Genomic DNA, 27,648 nt, shown 5'->3' with positions numbered 1-27,648 from the left:
CACATTGTGATATTTAAATAAATTATGTTGAGTACAAAGATCTCAAACTGTGCATCAGCAGGTGCCTGTAGTAGTGAGGTAGGAGCAATACTGTAACAGCTGCTGAATGCATCTTGCTAGACACTGCTGGGCTTTCCTCTTATGCTACAAGCACTCACCCTTCCCAGTCTGGCAACGTTATTTGCTGGCAAATAAATGGTTAGGATGGGGGCTGCTGCAGTTTCAGGTCTTGATCATTGCAGGATTGCATGCCTAGAGGCAAGGTGTTCAGTGCAAGTGTTCAAGGGCTATAGCTGATAAACGGGAAGAATGGATTCAGAAACATTGGGAAAAAATTCTTCACGTTTGGCACCTCACTTTTAGGGTGCCATTATTGGGATTGGTGCATTATGGGGATGGTGCATTATGGGGATTCTGAACAAAATAGACTTTCATCAGTGAGGTGACAACACAAAAATTATGATAATTTGATGGTCCCTTTTGTTTATGAATAAAAATCAACACCATGAAGTATGTTTAAAAATAAACCAACATCCAATAAGGCATCTATATAGATATAAACTAGAACTCACTAATTCAGTGAACTAGCTCTGCCACATTTTGTACCAGTGGAAAGTTATGGCAAACATCAACTGCAAATCACACATAGAGCACCTTACTAAAGACTAAACAAGGTGAATTACTATATGTTAACTACATGGATCTCACATATGAGATTAGTAGCAGTAGTCTTTCAGCTCTTTATATGTTTGTGTACAGCCTTTAGTGGTGAATGTGTTGCCCACTCCTGATCTGTTCTTATACAGAGATGAGCAAAAACCTAGGCTCAAATTAGGAAAGTTTCTGAAAAAACTCCCAAATGGATACTGTGGTTCATTTTGGGCATTTCTCAACTCATCCTAAACCTTCTCTTCTCTGCTCTGAAGCCCCGGATGCATCAAACAGGTGATATCAGTGTCTTTTCAATGTACCCTCAGATATAAGAGCATAGCACAGCTGGAAATGGCCTGGGCAACACTCTGCCCACATTTCATTGTTTACAGAGTAGACCCCAAGCCTGTAAGACAGCAGCGAGTACTGGAATAAGATGCTTCCCTATGAACTGAAATACATGGTTCCAGGTAGCCTGGAATTCTGGCTGGGTCAAAAACTCCACCATGTTTGATTACTATCCTCACTTGATTGCATCAATTACAGACCTGGCCCTGGTGCTCTCTGGGGGCATAGGACTGCAAAATGCCGCCCCCCCCTGCCTGAAAACGGCACTTCTGGCTTTCTGTGAAAATGGAAATGATGTTTTAAGGCATTTTGAAGATCTTAGAAGGCCTTCTGTGGGCCAGGGAAACCACAGGCAGCCTCCTTGGTCCATAAAAGGCCTTCTAAGGCCTTGAAAATGGGCCCCCAAACAGGCCCAAATGGCGGCAGGGGAAGGGTCACAGTGTCGCCTCTCCTGTGGCATTTGCCCCCCCCCCAGGTACACTGAGGACAATTGCTGTCCTGGCCCCCCCGATACATCAGTGGACTGTATTACCTTTCTTGCCAGTGTAATGGAGGGAGTAAGCAGAAAAGAATATGTACTGTTTCCTTACACATGGTGTGTATGTGTGTGGGTGAGAGAGAGATTACACTGGGGCTGCAGTGTGGCTGCATCAGTGTGGGAAAGTTGGTTAGGACTTGACTGTACGAAAGGCATATTTCCATGGCAGAGTGAGCACCAATCAGGGACTAAGGCTGGCGCTGCTTGACAGATCTCTCTCTTATGCTGACATAAGATCATGAAATAAAGTAGCAGACGTGATCATGTGTCTAACGTGCTGTCCTTGGGAACTCAGGGCCTGATCCTGACCTTTGTGCTCCTGCTCCGTTCCGGCGCACAGTGTTGCAAACGTGCCATAAGGCAGACTTGTGACACATTCCGCCCAGTGAATGTGGGCAGTGAGATGTAAGTGAGGGCATGAAGGGAGGTGAGGGGATACATTCCGGGGCAAGGGGAAGTGTGGTGGGGCAGGAGCGGGGTGAGAGGGGGACGGGACAGGCAGACACGGAACTCCATTATTCTGCACTGACTAAATAGCCAATGCAGAGTCAAATAGCCCCATTGAGCGTCTACTTTCTTTATGTGGCGGAAGGAGATAAATGTCCCCTACCCCCAAGGAGCTGCTGGTGGCTGTCCGGCACACTCAGGTTGCCACTGTAGCCATTTTGGTGACACAGCAGTCCAGTGCACCGGTCAACTAAGGATTGGGCTGTCAGTAGACTGTTAGGAGGAAATAATAATAAATTTCTCTACCTCTTTATCATATTGCTCTGATAATTGGGGGAATGTTTTAGCAAGTGCAGAGCTGTAGTGTACAGCAAGAAAGCACAGCATGCTGTTCTATTACTTTTATCTATTATACATGATAAATTCTGCTTCAGCTAGTTTGGCATTGTAAGAGCTTCCTGGAAGACCAGCATGGAGGCATGTTAACAGCACCTTCTCTTTTCTCACTGCTGTCCTACTCACAGCCATAGATTGCTAAAGGCCACCTAGCAGGAATTCTCCCTAACAACCGCAGATTGTTTATTCATACTAGCATTTATATCAGTTGGCCACTGTCATTTTTCTCTTACACCCTCATTTTGTGAATAATTTCATTGCTGATATGGATCTTTGAACAAGAGGATGGATAGGTGTAGCAACTGGCACATCATATATATCATTGGGAGGCTATATGATGCTACTTCGATAGAAAACCGATTGAGGCCATGAGGTTTAAGAGGATAAATAAGTGTTAATGAGCACATGCAGATTAAAAACAGCAAAGTGTTATTGCAGAAAGGAGGGCAGTAAATAGTGGGCAATCTAAAGGAGGAGGGCAATCTAAATCTAAAGTAAAGGAGGGCAATCTAAATAGAAAATGCATGGAATGCAGCTAGCAAACAGCAATGCAGAACAAGCATTGATACAGGGTTTGCATCACCTGGCGCAGGAGGACAGTATGTCACCCCCATAATGGACCTCCTCCCATGCTATGGGCATGGCAACACCCCAGGTGGTGGGCATGACAAAGCATCATTGTCCCACCCTCACTGGTTTTTTGGCTATAACTTTTGATAGAATTGAGCTATTTCAACACGGTTAGTTTCATTACATTCTGCATGGAATTATGCATGGTATGGTATATAACATGATGGTGTTATTCCTAAAGAACACAATTCTAACAATTTTTGACCAGTAGTGGTGTCACTCCCCCGTGCGTATCACCTGGTGTGGCCTGTACTCCCTGCACCCCCCTAATGATGCCACTGATGGGATGTTAGATTGAGTTGATCATGGAAGGAACTAAGCAAATGTGACAAATGTAACTATCATACTTGCTAACTCTATTGAGAAGGGAACTCCAGCAGAAAGGCTCTCACTGACATAGAAGCAGTGTTTCTCAGGGGATGCCAAGTCAATCAGCTCTTCATTTTCAAGCAGAATTTGTTATCCTTTCCCCCACTGTAGATACCATAAACGACCCTGTTTAATTCTAACCCCCAATTCCTCATATTCTAATTAATTCTCCTATAAACTGCATATTCTATAACTAAAGAATTCATTTAACTTTTTCATTATGTCAATTTTATTTTAATAAGTTCCATTATTTCTGAAATCTAGGAAGCTAGTAAAACAGAGGTTCTGAGAAACTCAGTAATCATGGTAGATCTCAGCCTTTATAGATGCCTCTAAGTCCTGCATATACAGCAACCACCAGAAATACAAACTGATGCATTTTAGTGATTCATAAAGCTGGAAGGAGCCCATCATAATAATATAATCTGAAGTTATATATAGCTCAAGTCAGGGAAATTCATTCACAGAGTAATCCAGTCTGACACTTGAGCTGGTGCAAGACCCCTGCACCAGCTCCTGAGTGTCACCAGTGTGCCATAGAGCATGTTCATGCCAACAAGGGAGTTGGCTGGGCCAGTGTGGAGGCCTGTGCTGGCTCTCAAAGGCAAGATCCAGCCCTGGATGGGGTATGTTTGAGCCGGCCAGGGCAGGCGAGCATAGGGGGTGGTGAGAGGGTGGAGTGTGGCAGGACAGGGACGTTTTGGGCAGAGGAGGGCAGAACAGGAGGTGGATCAGACCCTGGAAGGGAATGGGATTGGTCGCGACAGCACAGGCTAAATCCTAGCCCACTATCCCACGCCTGGCAGCCTAACATGGGCTGCTTAGATTTGTGCCAGTGAAATTGCTTTTACTGATCCAGTAACCCTATAGGAGTGGCTGGGGCGCAACACGAGGTAAGGGGAAAAATATCTTCATGTTGACCTTCAGCCTGCACCTAACCTGCACTGGATACAGTGAAGGCTACTGTGATCTACCTGTTCTACTGCAGGTTAGGATTGCACCCTCAGTGATTCTTCAGGCTTGGATTAGGTTGTCTTGTTTCCACCACATTTTTTCCCCCCTAAGTTGGAAACCATATTCCCCTAAGGTTGGAAAGGACTGAACTGTCTCTTGTGGAAAGGGCAGATGTCTCTCCAATGAGTTTACTGCCACCCTTTGGAACCTAGCACCGAGGGTAAGAAAGACAAACCTAGTAAGAGGGTAAGGCAGGCTTTATATTCAGAGCTCCTAGGCGATTACTTGATGAGCCACCAGTCATGAACTTTGTCTTTTGGCTTTTCCGAGTTGGAGGGAGATACACTCTAGGCTGCTTTCTTTGACACAGGAAGGGATTCAGTTACTCATGCGTTCAGTGTCACATTTCCCTTAAGATATATGGAGTCAAAGACTGTGAAATGCAGCCGAGTCAGATGTGCAAAGGCATGTGCTAGACCTACAGGCAAAACTGCATCTTCAGCTTTGTCTTCTCATCTCCAACTAGCAAATTTATTTCACTGCAAGTTGGTCTGTCTGTCTGGCATGCTTCCACTTGTGCTGCCGTTTCCTTCAAGCTCATCAGTTGTTCACTTCCGTTGAAGGTTCCAGTGTTTTTGTGACTGTGACCGAGCCCTTGTTGTTGCACTTTTTCATGGTTTTCTCATCTTAAAGCTGTGTAAAACAACCTGTCACTTTTGTGTGTGCATCTTTTGCATGTGAGAAGGAAGATGGTTTACTGGCAAGGGATTACAGTGTTATGACAGTACAGAATGTTTGATGTAAAAAGTGTCAAATATGAGAATGCAGATACTGCAAAAATCAATTAACCAGCAGAGACCAGACAGCCACATAGATTCTTCCAAAAAGAAAAATCAAATCAAACAAATAGCATATGCAGATGACAGAAATGTCCAGTGCCCTCTGGTTCCTCTTTACTGTCACACCCTATTTGTCGATGTTTTGACAATGATGATATATCATTACCAGCTGGTTATATTAGACAGATGTACCAGCATTTTTCTCCCTGTAGCAAAATTGTGTGGTCGTTTATGAGTGGTATGATGGTCTTAGTGTCACTCTCATTTCAGTTCTGATGTTCCTTTTTGATGGAAATTGCCCGGTGAAGCTTTTTGTGGATTGGCCTGTTGTGTAACAGTTCTCCCCATCCAGAAATGATTAGATGATTTAATAGTAATTTATAAAATTATGCCTCGTGTGATGCAAGAGGATAGAGTGGTGTGTTCTCCTCTCACACTCAACGCTAGAACTGAGGGTCTTCCAATGAAACCGATTGGCAGATGATTTTTGGCCGGGCAGTTTAATTAATCCTTAAATTTTTAATTTATTCTCTGATATAGGTTGTGGTGATACTGATAACCACTAGCTTAGTTGGCTTTAAAGCAGAATTAAGCAAGATCATGAAGGAAGGCCTGTCACTAGCAGGGATGTGCAGTGGGTGGGGAGGCAGGTGAGGCAGAGCCTGCCCACCTGACTCCTTCAAAAAGCGCTGCTATGTGCATGTGGGCTGTGGGTGCTTGGGCACCTCACATGGCAGTGCTGCTTTTCAAAGGCCTCCGGTGGGGAGGCACTGCATCACCTGCCTCCCCACCCACCACACGTCCCTGGTCATTAGCTATACAGAACTTCCATGTTCCTGGATACCATCGAGTTCTAGGGGCTGAGGAGCAACAACAGCAAGAGAGAGATACTTCTTGAGGGCATTCTGGGGGCAGCTGGAAGGTCACATTGGGAACCAAAATTCTGCGCAAGATGGTCCCTGGGTTTGAACTAGCTAGGATTATTTAAATGTAAAAAGCCTCAGCAAATAATACATTCCCAGTCCAATGAGTCTTCAGCTTCATCTGTCCAAACAGAAAACTCTTCACAGTGCTTTCCAAACCCATTCCAACTCCTGCTGTGGCATAAGTACAGATCTGTTTTGTCATTCTTGAAAGAGCTGAAATGCTTGCAGCAGCACAACTTGCAGACTGTATCAGGTGAGGCTTGGTAAGGTCCGGCTGATCATTAACAGTGTGATTAGGGGGGTACCAAGTGTTAGAAGAACTGATTGGACACTTGATCAAAGATACAAAGCTACAGTAAGATGCAGTTATATACCTCTCATCGCCTGACATACAAAATGTAAGGAAAATGTTGAATGCAAACCTGGGGAAATTTCTGCTTATTCAGTTGGGAACACTATTCTTGCAAGAACTCACGAGATCTCATGCTATTCTTATGAGATCTTGTGGAAACAGCACAAGATTTCATGCAATGTCAGCTGGGCAAGCCAGGAAGAAGAGGCTGTGAAGTGCCACAGCATACACCAACCATTTTCAACCACTGTGCCAGGGCACACTGGTGTGCCGCTGATGGTCTGCAGGTATGCCACAGGAGTTTGGGGGAGGATCATTTGTTCGTCAGGCCACTGGGGGATATGAACCTCTGGTGTCAGTGTGGTGTGCCTTGTCAGTTGTCAAAAACCTGATGGTGTGCCTTGACAATTTTAGTGCCTTGTCAGTGTGCCATGAGATGAAAAAGGTTGTAAATCACTGGCATACACATTGGGAACCTCTCACACGTAATTCATTGCATACCTTACATTCGCACCTGATGACTCTCACTTCAGTGTGTGAAGAAGAAGCCCTGATACTCCCCACCTTGACACCCTCTTTTTCTCCTTATATTAGCATCAGTGGCGGACCTACCATTGATTTTGATGGAGCAAATGCCCCAGGCGTGAGCCTTTAGGACCCTGCAGAAGCCTCTCTGAGGCTCCCGATGGGGTCGGAAGCTGTGCTTTCATTTTTCTTCTTTCTTCTTTCTTCTTTCATTTTTCTTCTTTTCTGTGCTTTCATTTATAAACACAGTTTATAGCTTCGAGGAAACCTCAGGAAACTTTCCCAACGCAGCCTATGGTTGCACGAGGCTCCATGAGCCTCAGGAGAGTGGGGGGCAGATTTGCACGTGGGGGAGTGGTGACAGCCTGCAGGGGGGTGTCATTGCAGACCTTTGCCCCAGGGCGTGGGGCTGGGGAGGTCTGCCACTGATTAGCGTAAGTTATAGATAATAATAAAGGACATAAGTCTTTATATTCGCACAGTCAATCACTGTAGTTTGATTATGTATCTCAGTATATATTTTGAATTTTATTTCTGTGTAATAGAAAATCCACAGCTGTGGAGAGATTCAAAGAGCTTTTATCTTAATTGCCTTTAAAGGACAATTGAGTTATGACTTGAGAGACTGGACAATTTCACAACCCAGATGGCTACACAGTTCTTAAGTGCTTATCGTTTTAGGGCGCAATCCTACCCTGCTCTGGAACAGGCAAGCCAAGAGCCTTGCGCTGTATCCAGCGCAGGATAGGGGCCCAAGGTGGCTCAGCCAGAGGCAAGGGGAAACTTATCCCCTTACCGCTGGATAAGGCACCCTTGTCCCAATGAGTCTCCTCAGACTTGTGCCACCTTCTGAGGAGGCACAATCTGAGAAGAGCAGAGCGGCTTCAAGCTGCTCCAATGTCCCTGGGAATGGGGGTTGGGATCCAGCATGACTGCCGGATCCCAGCCCAGTCTCCCTCTCCCCACCTGCCCACCCCCAGAGCCGCCCACTGCCTGCCCTCCCGCTGACCTGCCCCTGCCCAGGAACTCCTCGCTCCTGCCCACCCTAGAGCCTTGCATCGGCCCAGCTGGGCCGATGCAAGGCTCACGAAGGAAGCCCACACAGAGGCTTGTGTCGGCCTCCGCAGGCCAGTGCACCTCTGAGCGTCGGTCTGGCTTCCTCCCAAGGAGGCACAAAAATATACCTTACAGCACATTTGCAACCCTCCAAGGGACTTGCGTCAGCCCATGGGCATCTCAGGATTTGACTTGTTCTATTTTTAAAAAGACAGAAAATGTACCTACCCTGGCAGATGTGAGTACCTTTAAATTGCTGAGACACAGGTAACAATCTTGCTGTGAGCTTCTATTCCCATTGTTGGAATGAAAGTTATTAAATATTTTAAAAAGCATTCATCTAGCTGCAGAGGTAACTATGTGGGCAGTGTCTGATGAGATCTTAGAAATCTGAATTCAAAAGATTGTATATCTCTGATGATGGCACTGAAGTGTTCGATATCTTGAATTTTAACTTGTGCTTCAAAAAAATGCTTGCTTACAATATTTTCCCAATAAGGCAATCTTTTCTGACAGTTGGAGTCCTGTGTCCATAAACTACAAAGCCTAATTTACAAGCTGTGAAGGACACAGCTGATACATGGTGACCTGTGCTACCTTCAGCAGGTATGGCACTCAACATTGCTGGCCTAAACTCAGGAAGAGCAGATTGCTCATTTTCCCTCAAGACAACCACCATTCCTTCATGATAAACCACACAGCTGAAGTTTGACCTTATTCTTACAGTAAGCAATTTTCCCCCTCCATATAGCTTGACTCTGCAACCCAGAGTTGACAATCTGAGTAAATCAGGATATTAATCACCTGAATCGTTCTAAATTGGACAAGGTTGAAATACCCTTTTCTAGTTCAGTCTGAAGAAGGTTTTTAAGCCATTTTCTATATGCAAAGTTTTGACGAAAACCTTGATATCAAACAGTTAACATGATTTTCATTCCATGGACATTCCAACTTAATGGGAATCTGAAACAAAACCCAGTATTATAAGTGACTTTTGTTGTGCGTACACCTGCAAATTTCTAGCTGGGTTCCTGATCAATGAACCAACATCATATTTTTAAGAAGGAGATGAAAACATGTTGATGAATGAAAAATGATTTTTTTAAAAATCCCATTTGCTACCAAGAAAACATAGGCATAGGCAACTAACATTCTGAGCAGGAGTAAGTTGTGAAGTGTGACTGATCCTGGGTCCTGGCTGGCATGGTGGTTCTTGAATGCTGACTGGAATGGAGATAACTAAATGCCACAGTGGGTAAAACATCCAGAGGGGATGGCAGGGCAGGGAAGATCTAGCAAAGAAGAACAAGATGCCAAGACTCTAAAGGTCTTGACTCTAAAGGGCAGGAGGTCTGGTCTAGAGGGTTGAGCCTCCATTTGCCTGAAGATAACATCCGAAGGTCGCCAGTTCGAGGCCACCGGCTCTGTGCGACCTTGAAGCAGCTGACAAGCTGAGCAGAGCTATTCCATCTGCTCTGAGCATGGGAGGATGGAGGCCAGAATGTGCAGCCAGATCAAGAAAGAAACATCTGAATGTTGTGGTTTCTTGAAAGACAGAAACCTTCTTTCAAATTGTAAAAATCCCTACGGGGATTTAAATTGCCTGCCTATGTAAACCACCTTGAATAAAGTCTAAGGAGAAATCTGAGGACCAAGAAAGGCGGTATAGAAATACCTGTATTATTATTTTTTATTATTAAAGCCAATGTTTTATATAGGTTTTTGCCCCATAGAATCCTATGGGATTTGTTAGTGGGGTGACTAAATCAGGACGTCTTCTATTACTAGTCATGGACTCCTGCTGGGTTCTGCCCATGTTTATATAGGATGGAGGCGAGCAATGCACAGCACACTGTCTGTGCCTGATCCGTTGCAGAAATCCAGTTTGTTGGGCACATTTGTTTACACGTGCCAAAATGATGCAATTTCCTCCCCGCAATCATTTTAGTCAACTTGTTTTATCAGTAGGGTGAGGTTAACACTGAATAATCAAGGTTTGAGGGTCTTAATGCATACGGCCCAGGTGACTGAAAATGAGAGTTAGCCAGGTTGACACCACTCTGGCCATCTAAAAAGAAGCATGGTGGATAGAACATGTGTGTCAACTGTTTGACTGCGTAGTTAGGAAAAAATATTTTAAATTGCTGCAGCCTGGATAAAAACTTGTGGCAGACTGTATGTGGCCGTCGGGTCATAGTTTGGAGACCCCTGATTTAGTGTGCAGTTTCTTTTTCTTGGGATACATCTCCTTCTATCTGGGTAGAGACTAGGCTATCTACTACCAGCACCAGTACTATGACAAAATCCTCTGTCCACCAATAGATGTAGTGCAGTGCAATCTGCATGTTGGGTCAGCACAAGTCCCTTGCACCAGCCTAGGAGGGTTGCAAACGTGCCTACTGAGCCCGGGCCTGCAGGGATGGTGAACTTTCTCTCAGACTCGGGATACTCTCCATCCCATATTTTGAGCAGGAGTTCAGAGAATTGCCCAGCAGAGACATTGCCTCTGGAATGGACCTTCATGTTCTTCCTGAGAAGGTGCGTCCAGATGAGGGGGCCATAGGTACGACACCTTGACACACACCTTAACCTTCCACTTGGCGGCAGAGTCTGCCAGAAGTCTCCAACCAACAGCACAGTGACTCCCCCCATCACTCCATCATTGGTGCTGATTTCTTTGAGGGTTATGCTCAGTGTCTCAAAACCCCCCTTTGTCCACCATGGTACTTTGTTTTGAGATGCAGCAAGTACAGGAACACAGGGATAAGCTGAGCAATTCCTACTGTGAGGGAAGCAAGATTGCACCACACAACCCATGAGCCAGACCCCCCACAACTCTTGTCTCACTGGAACATAGGGATAAGCAGAGCAAGTCATGGTGATAGCACATGATCTCAGGAGAAACTCATGTTAAAATCTTGGGTTAGCAGAACTTCGCATTGAGCCAGGAATACACTTAATTTTACACTTCAGAGTAAACTAAAATGACTGTTATTTTTCTGTTATTTTACTATTACTACTTGCCATACCAACTTAAAAAGGGTTAAGTTAAAAGGGGTGACCTGGCCTCAGTTGTCATGTAGGTCACAGGCCTCTCTCAGGCCATAGCACAGGAGAAAAAGCCAGCTAGGACTAAATAGTAGGAAGGGTTCATAATTCACCCTTGAATTTAGATTCACCCCTTTATGCATTGATTAGGGCGAAATCCTAAACATTTGTATTAGTAACCTTTGTAACTAAAACAAAGTTGATATTTCATCAGGCCTAAGAGATACTGAGGAATTCATGAAACACATTTTATCCCTTTTCATTCCCTTAGTGGTCGAATTTCTTTTTTATATATATATTTTTTGTCATTTATTTAACTATAATAAACATAAAATAGAAAAACAAATACATACATAAACAAAATTCCAATAAAGCAGCACGAGCGAAGCCAAAACATTCCCATATTTATAATCCAAATACATACAGTCCAAACATTAACAAATGTTAATCTATACCACTAATACTTCAAAATCAATCTTCAAATCCAAAATACCTCAAATCCCCATCCTCTCTCTGATTCAAAAAATCAATAACTGGACTCCAATTCTTCAAAAAGGTTTCTGTTGAATTCTCCCTAAGCAAAATTGTTAATTTATCCATCTCCGCATAATCCATAAGTCTTATCCGCCATTCCTCCACCGAAAGTATATTCATAGTCTTCCAATTTTGAGCATAAAGTATTCTGGCAGCGCTTATCATATACAAAAATAAAACTTCATTTTTTCTTTCCACATACTCATCTGTCATACCTAATAAAAATACTTCTGGCTTCAATTGTATATTTGTTTTTAAGATCAACTGTATCTGTGCATGAATTTGTGACCAATATTTTTTAACTTTTGAACACATCTACCACATGTGGTAAAATGTTCCCTCTTGTTTCTTACATTTCCAACAACTATTGGACATAATTTCATACATTTTAGCTAATTTACTTGGTGTCACATACCAACGATAGATCATCTTATATATATTTTCCTTAATGCTAACACTCAAAGTAAATTTTGTCTGTTTTATCCATAATTTCTCCCATCTGTCCATTGAAAGTTCATAGCCCACATTTTTTGCCCACTGGATCATGCATTCTTTAACCTGTTCATCTTCTGTTTCAAACTTCAAAAGCAATTTATATATTTTAGATATTACCTGCTCATCTGATCTTAATTGTTTCTCCAATATTCTCTCCCTCTTCAAAACCATATAATTTTTTATCAATTTTAAATCTTTCTAATAATTGTAAATACATAAACCATTGGCAGTCAAAACCCTCTACAATCAATTCCTTCAAAATACATTATACTAGATTTCAAAATACATTAACCTTGATTACATTTCAATAAGTTCTTATACAATAACCATTTATCTCTTGGTACAGTCTTAGCGGTCGAATTTCTAAAAATATCCCTTCTTAGTGGGTTCTTGCATCATAGAAGGAATATACTCCCCAAATTTCATATTTCTAGGTCCAATGTTACAGATCTGTACTTTTAACAGGCTACTATGTATATGCTTTTAACAATGATAGTAAGTGGGACTTACTCCTAGGTAAGTGTGTGTAGGATTGGAACCTAGGATTGTTAAAAATTTTCCTGCTTGATGATGTCACTTCTGGTCATGACATCATTTCTAGTGGGTCTTGACAGATTCTTATTCTAAAAAGTGGGTCCCAGTGCTAAAAGTTTGTGAACCAGTATACTAGATAATTTTTTGTCTTTCCTGAAGATCAGTTGCTTCTGTTTGGCAGTGTGTGGGTTAATCTTAGTGCTCAGTATATAGGAAACATGCAGTTTCATGAGACTGCGGTGGGCAATGAAGCAGCAGAATTCAATTTGCAGTAGTGACCTAAGAAGGGCTATTTTTAGTAATAAAATAGGTCAGAGCATGTGTGATAGTACAGACTGATAAATGAACAGTCTTCCCCCTCCTCTCAAGGGGCTTGTTTCCTCTCATAATAGGGCAGCTCTGAGGTAGAGAAACCAGATTAAGTATCATCACATGACTAGTGTTGAATTTTTCATTGTGAAACCATCATTGGGAAAGCCCTGCGGTTTCATTCTCAGGCTTGGAGCAAAACAGAAACTAGGTAAATACTTGCTTTGGGATTTCACAAAGAGCAGAAGCAGTAGACAGCTGGGTGATGTTGCAGCATTTTAAAAGCCTTTTTAATGTGCTAATTTAAATGTTGTGCAGTGCACATGGCAGGCAGATCTAATTTTCACCACAGTGGCTGGTTTGCAATGATTTGCTGTACTTCCTTTGCCTTTGTTGCACCATGAAAACCAAATGCTCTTTTTTTTGCATTTAAAAAGGAAAAGATGAATTTGTCAACTTGCTCATATCACACTTTTGCACTGATTGTATTTTCATTACAGTATGTAATAGTTTGCTTCCTCTGATTTCTTGCATGTTGACACAGACACATTTTGTCCAGAAATGTGCAAGACAGAACCTGGGTCTCTATGAAAGATAAATGTTAAGAAACAATGTTGAAATGCTTGAAATTAAATGGACTGTCTGCAGTTCTGTGTAGTTTCTAATTAGTACAGGAATTGGTGCAGGAAACCTGCATATTTACTGCGTTGGCCTATGATGGAGTACCCATTATCTCTTCTTCCAAGCAAAGGTTTTGTGAAAGTGCTGTTAAAGCAATCAAGTAATGCAGTGAAAATAGAACATAAGAACATAAGAACGGTCCCATTGGATTGGGCCATAGGCCCATCTAGTCCAGCTTCCTGTATCTCACTGTGGCCTCACCAAATGCCCCAGGGAGCACACCTGATAACAAGAGACCTGCATCCTGGTGCCCTCCCTTGCATCTGACATAGCCCATTTCTAAAATCAGGAGGTTGCACATACACATCATGGCTTGTAACCTGTAATGGATTTTTCCTCCAGAAACTTGTCCAATCCCCTTTTAAAGGCGTCCAGGCCAGATGCCGTCACCACATCCTGTGGCAAGGAGTTCCACAGACCAACCACACACTGAGTAAAGAAATATTTTCTTTTGTCTGTTCTAACTCTCCCAACACTCAATTTTAGTGGATGTCCCCTGGTTCTGGTGTTATGTGAGAGTGTAAAGAGCATCTCTCTATCCACTTTATCCTTCCCATGCATAATTTTGTATGTCTCAATCATGTCCCCCTTAGGCGCCTCTTTTCTAGGCTGAAGAGGCCCAAACGCCATAGCCTTTCCTCATAAGGAAGGTGCCCCAGCCCAGCAATCATCTTAGTTGCCCTCTTTTGCACCTTTTCCATTTCCACTATATCCTTTTTGAGATGTAGTGACCAGAACAGGACACAATACTCCAGGTGTGGCCTTACCATCGATTTGTACAACGGCATTATAATATTAGCGGTTTTGTTCTCAGTACCTTTTCTAATGATCCCAAGCATAGAATTGGCTGCCTTTAGTGCCGCCGCACATTGGGTCAACACTTTCATCGACTTGTCCACCACCACCCCAAGATCTCTTTCCTGATCTGTCACAGACAGCTCAGAACCCATTAGCCTATATGTGAAGTTTTGATTTTTTGCCCCAATGTGCATGACTTTACACTTACTTACATTGAAACGCATCTGCCATTTGCTGCCCATTCTGCCAGTTTGGAGAGATCCTTCTGGAGCTCCTCAAAATCACTTCTGGTCTTCACCACTTGGAAAAGTTTGGTATCGTCTGCAAACTTAGCCACCTCACTGCTCAACCCTGACTCCAGGTCATTTATGAAGAGGTTGAAGAGTACTGGTCCCAGGACAGATCCTTGGGGCACACCGCTTTTCACCTCTCCCCATTGTGAAAATTTCCCATTGACACCCACTCTCTGTTTCCTGATCTTCAACCAGGTCTCAGTCCAGGAGAGGACCTGCCCTCTAATTCCCTGACTGTGGAGTTTTTTCAGTAGCCTTTGGTGAGGTACCGTGTGGAACGCCTTCTGAAAGTCCAGATATATAATGTCCACGGGTTCTCCCGCATCCACATGCCTGTTGACCTTTTCAAAGAATTCTAAAAGTTTTGTGAGGCAAGACTTACCCTTACAGAAGTCATGCTGATTCTCCCTCAGCAAGACTTGTTTATCTATGTGTTTTGAGATTCTATCTTTGATGAGGCATTCCACCATCTTAGCCGTTATAGATGATAGGCTGACTGGCCTATAGTTTCCCGGGTCCCCCCTCTTTCCCTTTTTAAAGAGAAAATAGCATTAGGTGGGAAATGACAAGTGCCTGAAAATGTGTATAGCACACAAGGTTTTGAAGGACTGTTGTAACACTGGAGACTGAGATTTGGTTTTGGTTTCTGTCCAGTGTTACTGATTATCTGTCATCTTGAATAAGCTTTCAGAGGCAGAATGGACTTTATGGACCTGACTTAATTCAGTGGGACTTTGGGTATTGGGGTTACAACTGTGGATGCTTAGAAATTTGGTATTGGTCACTTAACACCATTTAAAATGCCAGTTGCTCTTGAAAACTTCTTTTGGGAAAGACAAAGCTTCCTTCCCACATACAGAATTGTTTTAACATAGTCTGAATCATGAGTGAATTTAATTCTGCCAAATAATTTAATACCAGTATTTTGCTTTGAGCTGCTATCAAGCTAGTTTTCTCAGTACAGAAAGCTGAACACATCTGACAGAATCATGCCATAGAGCTCAGCGGGCTGGTCTGATTAAAACATGCCAGCTCTTCTTACTGAAGGAGGCCAAGAAAGTGATTTGGCTAGAATGAGTTGCACCTTTGTCTCAGCCCAGGACATTTACCTGGGAGTATGCTCACAGCCCAATCCTATGGTTTTCCCGCCACAGCACGCAGCCGCACAAAAATGGGTTGCACTGCATGCTTTGGTGGGAGGTGCAGATTGTGAGGCTTGGGAGAGGTAAGGGAAAATATTTTCCCCTGCATCCCTATAACCTCTCGATCACCAGTGGAATCTCTCCATTGGGTCTCTTTAGATGGTGCAAGTCCAAGTAGAGGGGCATGTCAGGAGGTGGGGAAGGGGATAGCATTTTGCGTGTGCCAGGACTCACACCCTCCTCCCCTGTCCCTGCCCCATTCTGCCCTCCCCACTGACTCACTTCTATTGGTGGGCCTTACTCCTCCTGGTGCCACATGCAAGGCCTCTGTGGCCTTTCTGGTGGTAGCCCAGAAGCTTGAGGCTCTGAGTTCTTCCCAAGCACCTTTTGCTTCGGATTGGACTGTCAGAGGCTTACTTTGGACTACATGTCAGACTTCTCTGACTTCTGACTATGTGTGCGTAGATTGGACTACTACTTGCTAGATTCTAATTAATCTTCTCCATCTTGTTTTGATATTTGCAATATTTTCCATATATTTAAACATCTAATGGGATTGATGGAAGTCGTTGAAAACCAAGGGAAAAATACCCATAATCAATATGGACTATTAGTACCAGACATTTTGTCCCAGATATCTTGGCCTGGAAATTGTACCAAAGTACATTCTATTTATTCTTAAGGTAGCTTTCCAATACCCAGTACCTGTTGTTTAATCAGGAACAACATAAATATTGCTCTTCTGGCATGAAAAGGGCTTATTATTTACCTTGAATAACTCTTAAACTGGTTTCATAAAATCAAACTGCCATCTCTGCTTGCTGTGAATGCAGTCATTTCAGACTTTTCCACCCTACTAGTCTGTCTCTTCTTACTCATCATAATGGTTGTAAATTCATGCTGAATCATGATCAACTCATTGCATGCATACAGGCAGAAGACAACTCTGTTGTTTAGCATGGCATGCTCACTGATGTTGAGGTATTCATTATTGATGCAGTGAAGAGCTGAAGCAGGAACTCTTTCCCACAACCCCCACCATTCTGTGATTTACAGGGCTGTAGTCTACCACTGACATTAAAATTCATGCTTGCAGCTGCCACCCTTGCATGTGGAGTTTTCTGTTCACAAAATGTGAAGGGCCACTTCCCTCTCTTTGTGCTTGCAAAACATGCTTGCAATGAAAACACCTGGTTTTCTCTGATCCCTTTCCTCCACCTTTTCCTTCTGTTCCCAAGCTCACAAGCCCCCTCCCCCGTGGTTTCCCCCCATTTCTCTACCTAATCCAAGCCTTCCCCATTTTCCTTCACTCACCTCTCCTCCTCCTCCTCCTTTCATTGGATCCCTTGCTCTCTCGCTCAGACCTCTCACTCAGGACTCAAACTGAGAGCTTTCATCAGCACATCGCCATATCAAAATGTAGCAAGCTGCACTATCACACAAAAAGTGAGTGGTCACTCAAAAGGTGAGTTTGTCTGACTTGGGAGTGGCAGTTTCCCAGCTGTGTCTGTGCAAGGGCAACTACATTGCCCCATCTGAAGACCCTGGGGGCTTTCCTGCCAATGCCTTATAAGTCATTAAAAACATCACTTCTGATTTTAAAAAAAAACCAGAAGTGACTTTTTATATTGTAAGGTTCAGCCTTAGCCCAGCAGAGGCCATGGACGGAAGTGCTCAACCTCTGCTGGACGACCCTCCAGTGGTGAGGGGAGCAGAGCTCATCTTAGCTCTGGAGGGGGTGCACACTGGGGAGGGGGCTGTGGACTCAATCTGCAGATATGGAATCCATGGATATGGGGGCTCCCTTGTAGTGATGCTTCTGGTATTCAAAGTTAAATTGCTCGGTGCATTTATCTCATTTGCCTTTCAGAAAAATTCTGTGCATTCAGCAGATAAAAATCCAAAATACTTAATAAGATTTTTTTATCCTTCAGGCAAGGTAAAAAAATTGGTTCTCTGTGACATTAGACCAGGGGTCTCCAAACCCTGGCCTGGGGGCCAGATGTGGCCCGTGGCAAACCTCTATTAAGCCTGCAGCTAGCCTATTGTTCCCTGAAAGCACCTGGCCCACTTTACCAAACATGACTGGAACAATGCTCTGGTTGCATCTGGAGGGTGTTCTAAGGGCCAGAGAGGTTGAATGAATGAGCCCATTCATTCATTTATTCACACATCTAAGTTCCATCTCTAATTTATGTATATAAATTTTATATTTAAATGTTTTTTTCGGTCCTCTAAACCGTGCCAGACATTTGATGCAGCCCTCTGGCCAAAAAGTTTGGAGATCCCTGCATTAGACCTTTGATTTATGAAGAACAAATTTATGTGTGTTAGGATCTTTGAACATCTGCTCATATATTAAGTGACTTAATGAGAGCATTGTAAATATGTCCTTGTTCCATACTTGCAGAACTGTTACTGCATTATCTGGAAGCCTTGTATCATTATTCTTTTATTTATTCTAGATGTGCTGATGTTTCCTTTTTTTGTACTCATTTGACCACATTACAAAAATGGCTATTTATACTAGCCCACTTCTCCCTATTCAGGATTGTATTGTATGCCATTGGAGGGGATGAGGACATTCCTGTCACAAACAATGGTTTTAGATTAAGGCTTGCATGACAGGGCTTGTGAAATTCACATTGCCCATGGTTTTTCCTGTAGGCTCTGATGCATCTCAGACTAGAACAATGGCAACAAATTAGTGTCCCATTTGATGGATGTCACTGCTAGGTGCATTGCCTTAAGGAGATTGTTAAAGAATGAGGACACTTCCCAAGCAGAAACGATGTGGGGGATATAATCTGTCAAGACCAACCTGGGCAGAGATTCCCAGTTTGTCTAATTTTTGTTTCTTATGTTTATCTCCTATGAATGCATCCACAATTTAAACTCTGCATTAGATGGAGAGCGTTAGGTTTAGTGGGCTGAGCTAAGCAAGGCCTTTGGTTTAATGAGTTTCTGTGGCTTGTTTGTTACAGGGATTTTCTACTGAAAATATGATATTAGAAGGAAATTTGGTATACATATTCAGGACACAAATCTATATTTCATGTTCATTTATCAGTTTGCGGGGACGGCTGGGGGAAGGGAAAAATGCAGAAGGGTCCGCAATGTGATATCTGCCTTGCAGACTGAGGGCCCAATCCAGAACAGTGTGCGTCAGTGCACATTGTTGCAAATGTGCCATAAGACACGTTTGCGGGCCCTACTGCTGGGCAAGTGCCAGTGGTAGCCCAGCGCTGGCCAGCACTGGGCAACCACTGGGTGGCCGCCAGAACTCTGCCACTCGGCGGTCACGGGGACCGCCAAGTGGTGGAGAGGTAAGAGGAGGCATCAGGGGAGGCATGGAGAAGGTGTTCTGGGGGGGGGGGGGAGGCAGGTGAAGGGTGGGGAGAGGGAGGAGGCGTTATGGGGAGAGGGGAGGCAGGGAGATGTTTGGGGGGAGGAAGGGAGGTGGAACTGGTGGAGCTTTGTGCTGCACCGGATCCAGAGCCTCCACGTTGGTCTCATCGCCCGACATGAATGTTCTTGATTCACTGCCGACCTTTTTGTTGGCAGTGAATTGAGTAGCTCCATTGCGGGGCTACTCCGTTTACCCAGGGGAAGGGAACAAAAGTCCCCTTCTCCCAAGGAGCCGCTAGTGGCTGCCCGGAATGCGCAGGATGCGGCGGCAGCCATTTTCAGTGCCGCTGCAGCCCCGCGCCCCAGGCAACTCAGGATTGGGCTGCCCAGTACCAGAAAGAAAGCTGGTAAGCACATTCTCGATACCATCGTCAAACGTGAGTTCAAACCTCCACACAGTCACTTTTATAGGGACACATGAAAACATGTAAAACATAACACAATATCTCCCTTTCATGTTGAGAGATCACAATGAAACTGGGTATGTGCGTTTACAACATAAGCGTTCCTTGAAGTTTGAGTACTAACTTGACCTCTGCAGCCATTTTAAGGGGAAAGGAGCAAAATAGATTGTAATATATTTTACATGAGGCCCGTCAAACACTCCTGTGCTTATGAAAGCATGTGGAGACTAGATGCTTCATTGCAATTAGATACAAGTATTTTTTTCTGTCATCCTTACTTTGTCACATGCATTCATGAACACATGTCCCTACTTACTGGGGAAAGAGGCACTTTTTCAAATGGTAGTTCTCTTGTATTTAGGAGGGGGAAAGCAGCTGTCCCTGTTTGCTTTACTCTAGTGTCTTCTCGTGGCTTTTTGCCAGTTTATCTTCTGTATCTTTTTTAGATAGTAAACGCTTTGGAACAGTGAACCATCTTTTTATTTAACTGTAAACCATTTTAAACTTTTTGTTGAAAAACATTATATACCGTATTTTTCGCTCCATAAGACGCACTTTTCCCCCCCAAAAAAGTGGGGGGGAAAGTGTGTGCGTCTTATGGAGTGAATGCTGCAAAACAAACAAACAAACAAAAAAACCTCCGCCCCAGCCCTGGCCCCGCCCCCTGCCCGCTCGCTCTGCTCTGCTTCCCCGGGCAGTCAGAGGCTACTCAGAAGTAAGTCACAGAGTCAGTGGGGCTCACTCCCAGGAAAGCGTGGGTGGGGTGGCAGTCTCGCTGCCCAATCCTGTGCATGCCTACTCTGAAGTAAGTCCCATTAGAGTCAGGGGGGCTTACTCCCAGGAAAGCCTCTCTCCCCCCCCCAAGCCTGGAGCATCACAGCCTTTCTTTGCCCCCCACCCCAAGACTGGAGCATCACAACTTCTCTGCAACACAAACACTTTCCCCCCTCTCTCACACACACAGGCTGCCCCCTTCTCTTACACACACAGATGCTCTGCCCCCCCCCACACTCACACTCACTCACACAGCAGGGGAGGGGCGCTTTCACTCACCTCATCCAGCATCTGAATGTAGCTTAAGGTGGGGTGAAATTTAAACAAAATCAAACTCTTTCTGATAAAACGGGTCTCCTTAAGCTACAGAGAGAGAGAGAGAGAGAGAGAGAGAGAGAGAGAGAGAAGGGCAGGACAAAGAATAATCTTCCAGATTCAGATTCCATGTCAGCTGATGCAGAATGGACTAAATGAGTTCTGGTTGGGATTCTTGCTTGGTAGCATGTTAACACCCATTTTGTACCATCTCCACTGGCTGCCAGTGCCAGTTTCTGGGCTCAATTCAAGATGTTAGCAGGAGTGGCATGTGCCCCGTGCCACCAGACTCTGCTGCCAAATGATGTCGGTGCACATGTGCACACCCATTCAAGAATGAAAGGAGAGGACAGGTGGGCAAACAAGCAGGCACCCCATCCCCCTTTCCATTTATTTACAAAGACTGCTGTGAATAGTCTCCCTTCTCCATGTGGCTTCTGTTTGAAATGGACACTGCACACCGTGCTCCTTGAAAGTAAAGGGGAGAGGAGGCAGATTCCACATCACCTGTGCTTGCCTACTTGGTTTCATAAACATGAAACAGGTGCGGAGAAGCATTTTGGAACTGCAGCAGATCCTTTTGTTTCTTCTCCCTGCATCAAGTCCTCCATGGCACTCCCTGCCAACCCTTGATGGTACATTGGGCTGGACTGCTACACCAGTGCAGAGAGTTCAGGGGCTGGCCCAGCCCTTACAAATACAGGCCCTTGCCAGCCCTTGACGCCTACCAGTCTTTTGGTAATGGCTCTTCTCTTTGACTTCTACAAGTTGAATTTTTTGAGAAGGTGTGTATTGTAGTTGTGCTGAAATATCATCTGAAATTATTATGGTGTTAGGCAATGCTGAATAAAGATCAGACCATTCTTTGCTATGTTCAAAACAGGATCAAGCAATACTGCAGAAAAAACAAAACTGCATTCTGAGGATTAAATTTACCAGGTAGTTAAAACATTATTTGAACTTGTCCTATTAAACTAAGAGATGGATGAAAAGGTAGAATTGCATTTGCAGACGTGAAGGAAATGGAGCAACCTTTACATACTCTATCACCTAGGTTCTTTCTTAAAGTACTCATAATAAAAACACTGCAAATGTTCTTGCAACTATTAATTTAGCCCCTTTAAAGAAATGTTCTAGGCCAAAAAATCTATAATGCACTTGGAAGTAGACTGAGCACATGAGACTGAATCAGCCTTAATTCACTTCAGATCAAAGGCCAAGAGTGGTAATTATTTCATTCTGAAGATTTGAGGCCCAGAGATACTTTTAAATTTACCAAGAAAATGGATTCAGCTAAATGCAGAGGGCATAAGCTAATATTCTCCTCTGATTTAAATGCATGCATTCAGTGGAGAACAGCTAGAGTATGGTGCTCCTGGAAAAATCATCCCTAATGATTTGATAGGCTTATGATTATGGCCAATTACCTGACTGTTCATAGAAATGGAGAAGCACAAAAGTATGACAGAGACATTTTATTTATGTGATAAATTGCTGAGCAGTAGCAACTTGCCCACTGCCACCCAATGAACTTGATGGCCAAAAAGGGTGTTGAAACTGAATCACCAGATCTGGGCTCAGTACCCTATCCCAGTGGTTCCCAAACTGATGGGTCATGACCTACCAGCCAGGGAAGCACCTGTTCCTGTCCCTTTAAGTGGGTTGGGAAGGCAGAAATAAAATCCCCAGGATCATGCTGCTGCTGGGGATGGAAGGGGGATTTTGCGCTTACCTGCAACCACTGCTGCAGTCCTGGGGGATCAGGTGTGCCCTCCACAGGGCTTCTCTTGCTTGCAAATGTCTAAAAAAAGGGGAAAAAAATTGGCATTTCTGGTTTTCGCGATGAAACAGGAAGCGCCTGGTTTTTGTCTTTCTAAAGACCTTTGCAGGCATGGGGAGTCCTATGGACCTCCCAGGACTGCAGCGCTGGCTGCAGGTAAGTGCAAAACCCCTGTACCATACCCAGCAGCAGTGCGATCCTGGAGACTGCTTTGTTGCCTCCTCTCCCCTGCACATACTTACAGTACTTCCAACTCCCTTGTAGGAGTTTGGGAAGCACTGCCCTATCCCCTTCTAAATGGGATGGCATAATGCAGGACAGCCTAATCAGTTTGCTTGCTTGACCAAGGGCAGCAACTTGTTGAGAAGCAACACCCACCCTCCCAGGGGCATGTTAGCAAAGGTGCCAAAGCATGCCAAGCACCTAGCTATAATTTCTGAGTTAATTTCTGGTTAAGAGATGATAGTTTTCAAGAGCTATTTGCAGCAGAGCTTGAATAGTGCTACTATGGAGAAGCTGCAGTGTTGACTCTTATTATTAAACTACCCATGGAAGGGTTTTCATCCCTAATTTCAACTACCTCTTGCTTTTGTTCTTTTGATCTATTCTGCAGGTATAGATTTGCAGCTGGCTTTCATAATAACTTTTTATTGAATATTTTTCCAATTTATAGTTTAGTACAGTATTCAAAATAAATTGTACAACTGAGTTCTAATCTTCTGCCCCCCAACTCACAATGTATGTTTTTTGTTTCATTTCAATATAGAATTCATTCAGAATAGCAACTCAGAGCTTGTAAAATGTATTTTTCAGACTGTCTTGACAGAACCAAGCTTATCCCCTAAGGCTCACTGTAATGATGTTTAATGGAGGGTCTGCATGTCACTTTCATATTTTATTGTGGCACATTAGTGAAATACTGATGGGTTTTATCCTGTGATTTCACAGAGCACTGCCCCATTGTTGGAAGTGTCTTCCCTTCTTGGAAGGGGTGTTCCACTTGCACAAGGACTCCTTGCATGAGCAAATTGCCCCTTTTAAGGAGTGGAAAGAGCTTCCAGTGACAGAGTAGCACTCTGCAAAATCTCAAGATACTAATCCAGTGGGTCCCCAATGTTTTAGTACCTGGATCCACTTTTTTAAAATGACACACTATCAGGACCCACCTAGCTTTAAGAAACTTAAAACAAGTTTCACCTTACCAGCTGCTCAAGCCTCTGCTTTTATTCTTTTTACTATGGTGGGGGGACTGCTTTCTGGAGTGTTTGTTGAGCTCCATGTTCATCAGATTGGGACCATTTTGGTGGCCTTGCATTTCTGGGGCATTTGGTGGGCTGCTGTGAAATACAGGAAGCTGGACTAGATGGGCCTATAGCAGGGGTGCTCACACTTTTTTGGCTCGAGAGCTACTTTGAAACCCAGCAAGGCCTGGAGATCTACCAGAGTTTTTTTTTACAATGTTCACGCCATTATAACATATAACATTTATGTGTACAATGTATGTTGGTGTACCTTGCATAACCAAATGAGCCAATATTGCACAACACAACATAATTAACTATAAACATTTTTTGTAATTACTTGAGTTTACTTTGATGACTTGCACTGAAGTGAATCAGCCAAGGATGCATAGGACAGTAGCTGCTGACAGCCAGCCTCAAGCACACTTCCAAATGTTCATCAGTCATGGTGGAATGGTACTTGGACTTAATGATCTTCCTGTAGGAAAAGGCTGACTCACATAAATAATTGGAGCCCTTCCTGCCTCAGGTGCTCTTATATCCCTGAGGGCCCTATTGCCTTCAAGTGGCTGCAGCTGTGCAGCACACTCTGCTGGATGCCCAGGCCTTACCCTTAAAGGGGCCACTGCTGACACCACATCTACCTCCTCACCAGATCTTCCTCGATTCCAATACAAGTGGGGGGGGGGAGCAGATCTCTATACAGACCAGTGCAAAAACAGGGGAAAGGTGTGGGGGAGGGAAGATCTCTATATAGACATCACAGCAAGACCAGTGCAAAACCCCTTGCACACAGAACCAACAGATGGAAGTTGGGGGGGCAGATCTCCATACATACCAGTGCAAAAACAGGGGAAAGGTAAGTCAGCCCCAGTAGAGTCAACGGGGCTCACTCCCAGGGATGCGTGGACAGGAGCTCACTCCCAGGGATGTGTCACTCCCAGGGAGCTCACTCCCAGGACGGGGCTCACTCCCAGGGATGCTTGGACGGGAGAGAAGCCTGCGATCGACTCATTTTGCCTCGAGATCGACCAGTGGATCGCGATCAACGTATTGAGCACCCCTGGCCTATAGCTTGATCCAGTGGGGCTGTTCTTATGTTCCCCTTTAACTGACCTTTGATAGGATCCATGGCACATTTGCTTACCCATGAGTAAACACGCACATGTGGCTAAGGGCGTAATTCTAACCTGGAGTCCTGCTGGCCTGCCTGTTCCAGTGCAAGCTAGGATTGCGCTGTAAGTTTCACTTTCCAAAGGTCTGAATACATTTGCCAGTTTGGGGGGGGGGACTTCTTTCACAAGTGTTTTTTGGAGTGTGCATTCATCATATCAGAACCATTCTGATGGCATTGTGTTCCTCTTGCCATTCGAAATGAGCTAAGGTGCAGTCATCTACTCACAAGTAAACATGCAGTGCAACTTGGTTTCACTTTCCATAGGTCTCAATGCATTTTCCTAGTCAGCTATCAGGTTGTCAGTTTCACAACCCACCAAAAATCAGGTCATGACCCACAGTTTGGGAAACACTGTACTAGCCTATATTTTCATTATATTAATCTGTGAACAGTGAATGTGCAGTTTAAATTATTCTGAGGATTTACAGTTTGGAAGACAACACACTGTCAAAATTCTCTGAAACTGGCTGAGCCAAGTGAGAACTTTGGTTGAACTACTCCATTGGGCATTGTTTGCTTGTAATCTAATAACTCTCTTGGACATTGCAATACTGGGCTGAAATTTGTTGTACATTTTCAGGGCATAATTTCCTGTTTTTATTACAAGTATCAACTAGACATCCTTGCTCCTGCACCCAGTTTCAAAGTAGGAAAGAAATATGTAAAAGACAACATAGTGTATTATTTGCATTGAAGACGGAGAGCCCAATCCTGAACTGCCTGGGTGCGCGGCTGTGGCAGTGCTGAAAATGGCTGCTGCCGCATCCTATACACTCAAGGCAGCTGCGAGCGGCACCTCAGGAGAAGGGGACTTTTGCCCCTTCCCCTGGGTAAAGGGAGTAGCCCTGCAATGGGGCTACTTGATTCACCGTTGACCAAAAGGTTGGCAGTGAGGTAAAAGCCTTTGCGTCAGGCAGTGAGCCTAACGTGGAGGCTTTGGATCAGGTGGAGCAAGGCTCCAACAATCCCACCTCCCTCCCTGCTCTCTGCCTGACACACCTCCCCCCACCCTCTCCCTGCCTCCCAGCTACCTGCCACGCCTCGCCCCACCCCACACCCCCACTTTCCTCTCCACTGTTCAGCGGTCAGCGCAACCCCCAAGTGGCAGAGGCTGAGCGCCTGCCCTGTGCTAGCCCAGCACTGGGCTGGTATGGGTGCTCACCTGGCGTTAGGGCTCACACTGCGTGCCAGTGGCAAGCTGGCATGTGGAGGTCAGGATTGGGCTCTGAGTTATCACAAAGTTTATATCACGAAGTTGGTATGCAGAATAGCATTCTGAACATGCATTTCAGGTCTGAATCTTGGCTCGATCACTGCACCCCTTGTCAGGGAGGGCGGAAAATACTCAATAGATAACAATGTGACTTCTGAAACACTTACCCAATAGGATTAGGCACTGAGTTCTCTATTTGGTTTTTCCTTCTATGGTTTTATTTCAGGAGCGTGAGAAGTTTATCTGCTAGGGCAGAGGTATTCAATCTGTGCATCCCACCTCTCTAGTGAGGCGTGGCTAGCCTCCAGGGGCATTGCCAGGCATCTCGGGGAGAGAGGCTGGGCTGCTCTGCTCTGCTCAACTCCATGTGCTGCCTGCTCACTTGCTGCTTTTCTGCAGCTGTGAATGAGGTGGGTGGGGCAGCATGATGCTGGGAGGGCTGTGAAACATGCTGGGGGGAGGTGGGAGAGAAGGCTGGCTGGGCAGGCAGGCAGAGGTGCCGCATCTCATCATGGAGCTCTCTCTATGTGCAACCTCGCCTCAAGGACTACATTTCCCAGTGTGCCCCTCGCCCTGAGCATCCTGCGATTGGTCAAGGCTGCTTGGGAAGGAAGGAGCCAGCCTGCTCCTAGTGGGGGGGGTGTCCAATGCCCCAGCCTGCATCCCACCGTCTTGCCTGGGGGAACAGGGGTGGCATCTGCATGTTGGGTGTGTGTGTGTGAGCAGCCCCCATCTACTTTGGGGTGAGTTGTAATCTTGCTGGGTGTGGCTGCAATCCTTTCCACACTTTCCTGGGAGTAAGCCCCATTGACTCAAGGGGGTCTGTGTCAGCTTAACCAAGGATCCTCACCTTTCTCTTTTTCCTCCTCCTTCAAAAAAAGAAAAAAAGCTACTCTTGATGACTTTGTCTCCAAAAATTGATTAAAAATAATCCCCATTCCTTTTCAGCCATCTCTTTTTCCTCCTGCCTCCTTTTGGGAGGGTACTCTATTGGCTGCTATTGTAAGACAAAAGGTACAATCCTAGCTAGGTCTGCTCAGAAGTAAGTCCTATTGTGTTCAATGGGACTTACTCCCAGGAAAGTGGGGTTAGGATTCCAGCCAAACAGTCTCTAGGTCTCAGTTTGCATCAGTTTGCAATTAGCAGATACACACAAAACAAAGTCTTCCCCTCCTGCAAATTCATCACTTCCCCCCTCCCTTTCCAAAACCCTCCAGGTGTGCTGCTAACAAATTCAGGGCACAATCCTAACCAGGTCTACTCAGAAGTAAGTCCTATTTTGTTCAATGGGGCTTACTCTCAGGTAAGTGTGGTTAGGATTGCAGCCTCAGAGTGCTGGCAGCCTTGTTTCTAGTGTATAATTATGACACCTTCATCCCCATTTTGGGGATAACTGAGGTGAGGTGTTGTAATGGGGAGCCGTGGCCAATGGCTACAAGCATCAGGGGAGGCGCGAGCTGGCAAAGTTCGA

At 44.6% G+C, this 27,648-nt stretch overlaps 1 protein-coding gene across 3 annotated transcripts in view; it reads left to right on the top strand.

Moving 5' to 3' along the window:
- Nucleotides 1-27,648, top strand: part of SERGEF (secretion regulating guanine nucleotide exchange factor) — a 119,395-nt gene that overhangs the window by 71,292 nt on the left and 20,455 nt on the right. The window contains exon 11 of one of the 3 annotated variants that reach the window (XM_066625684.1): nt 807-867. The exons of the other annotated variants lie outside the window; for them this stretch is intronic. Coding sequence (XP_066481781.1) covers nt 807-835 — 29 coding nt within the window. The 3' untranslated portion in view covers nt 836-867. Of the gene's footprint in view, nt 1-806; nt 868-27,648 lie in introns of those variants that run through there. 3 annotated transcript variants of the gene reach the window in all.

This window comes from Tiliqua scincoides, chromosome 1 (genome assembly GCF_035046505.1).
Source record: "Tiliqua scincoides isolate rTilSci1 chromosome 1, rTilSci1.hap2, whole genome shotgun sequence".
Taxonomy (NCBI): Eukaryota; Metazoa; Chordata; class Lepidosauria; order Squamata; family Scincidae; genus Tiliqua; species Tiliqua scincoides.
This window is presented reverse-complemented; position numbering and strand designations above follow the sequence as displayed.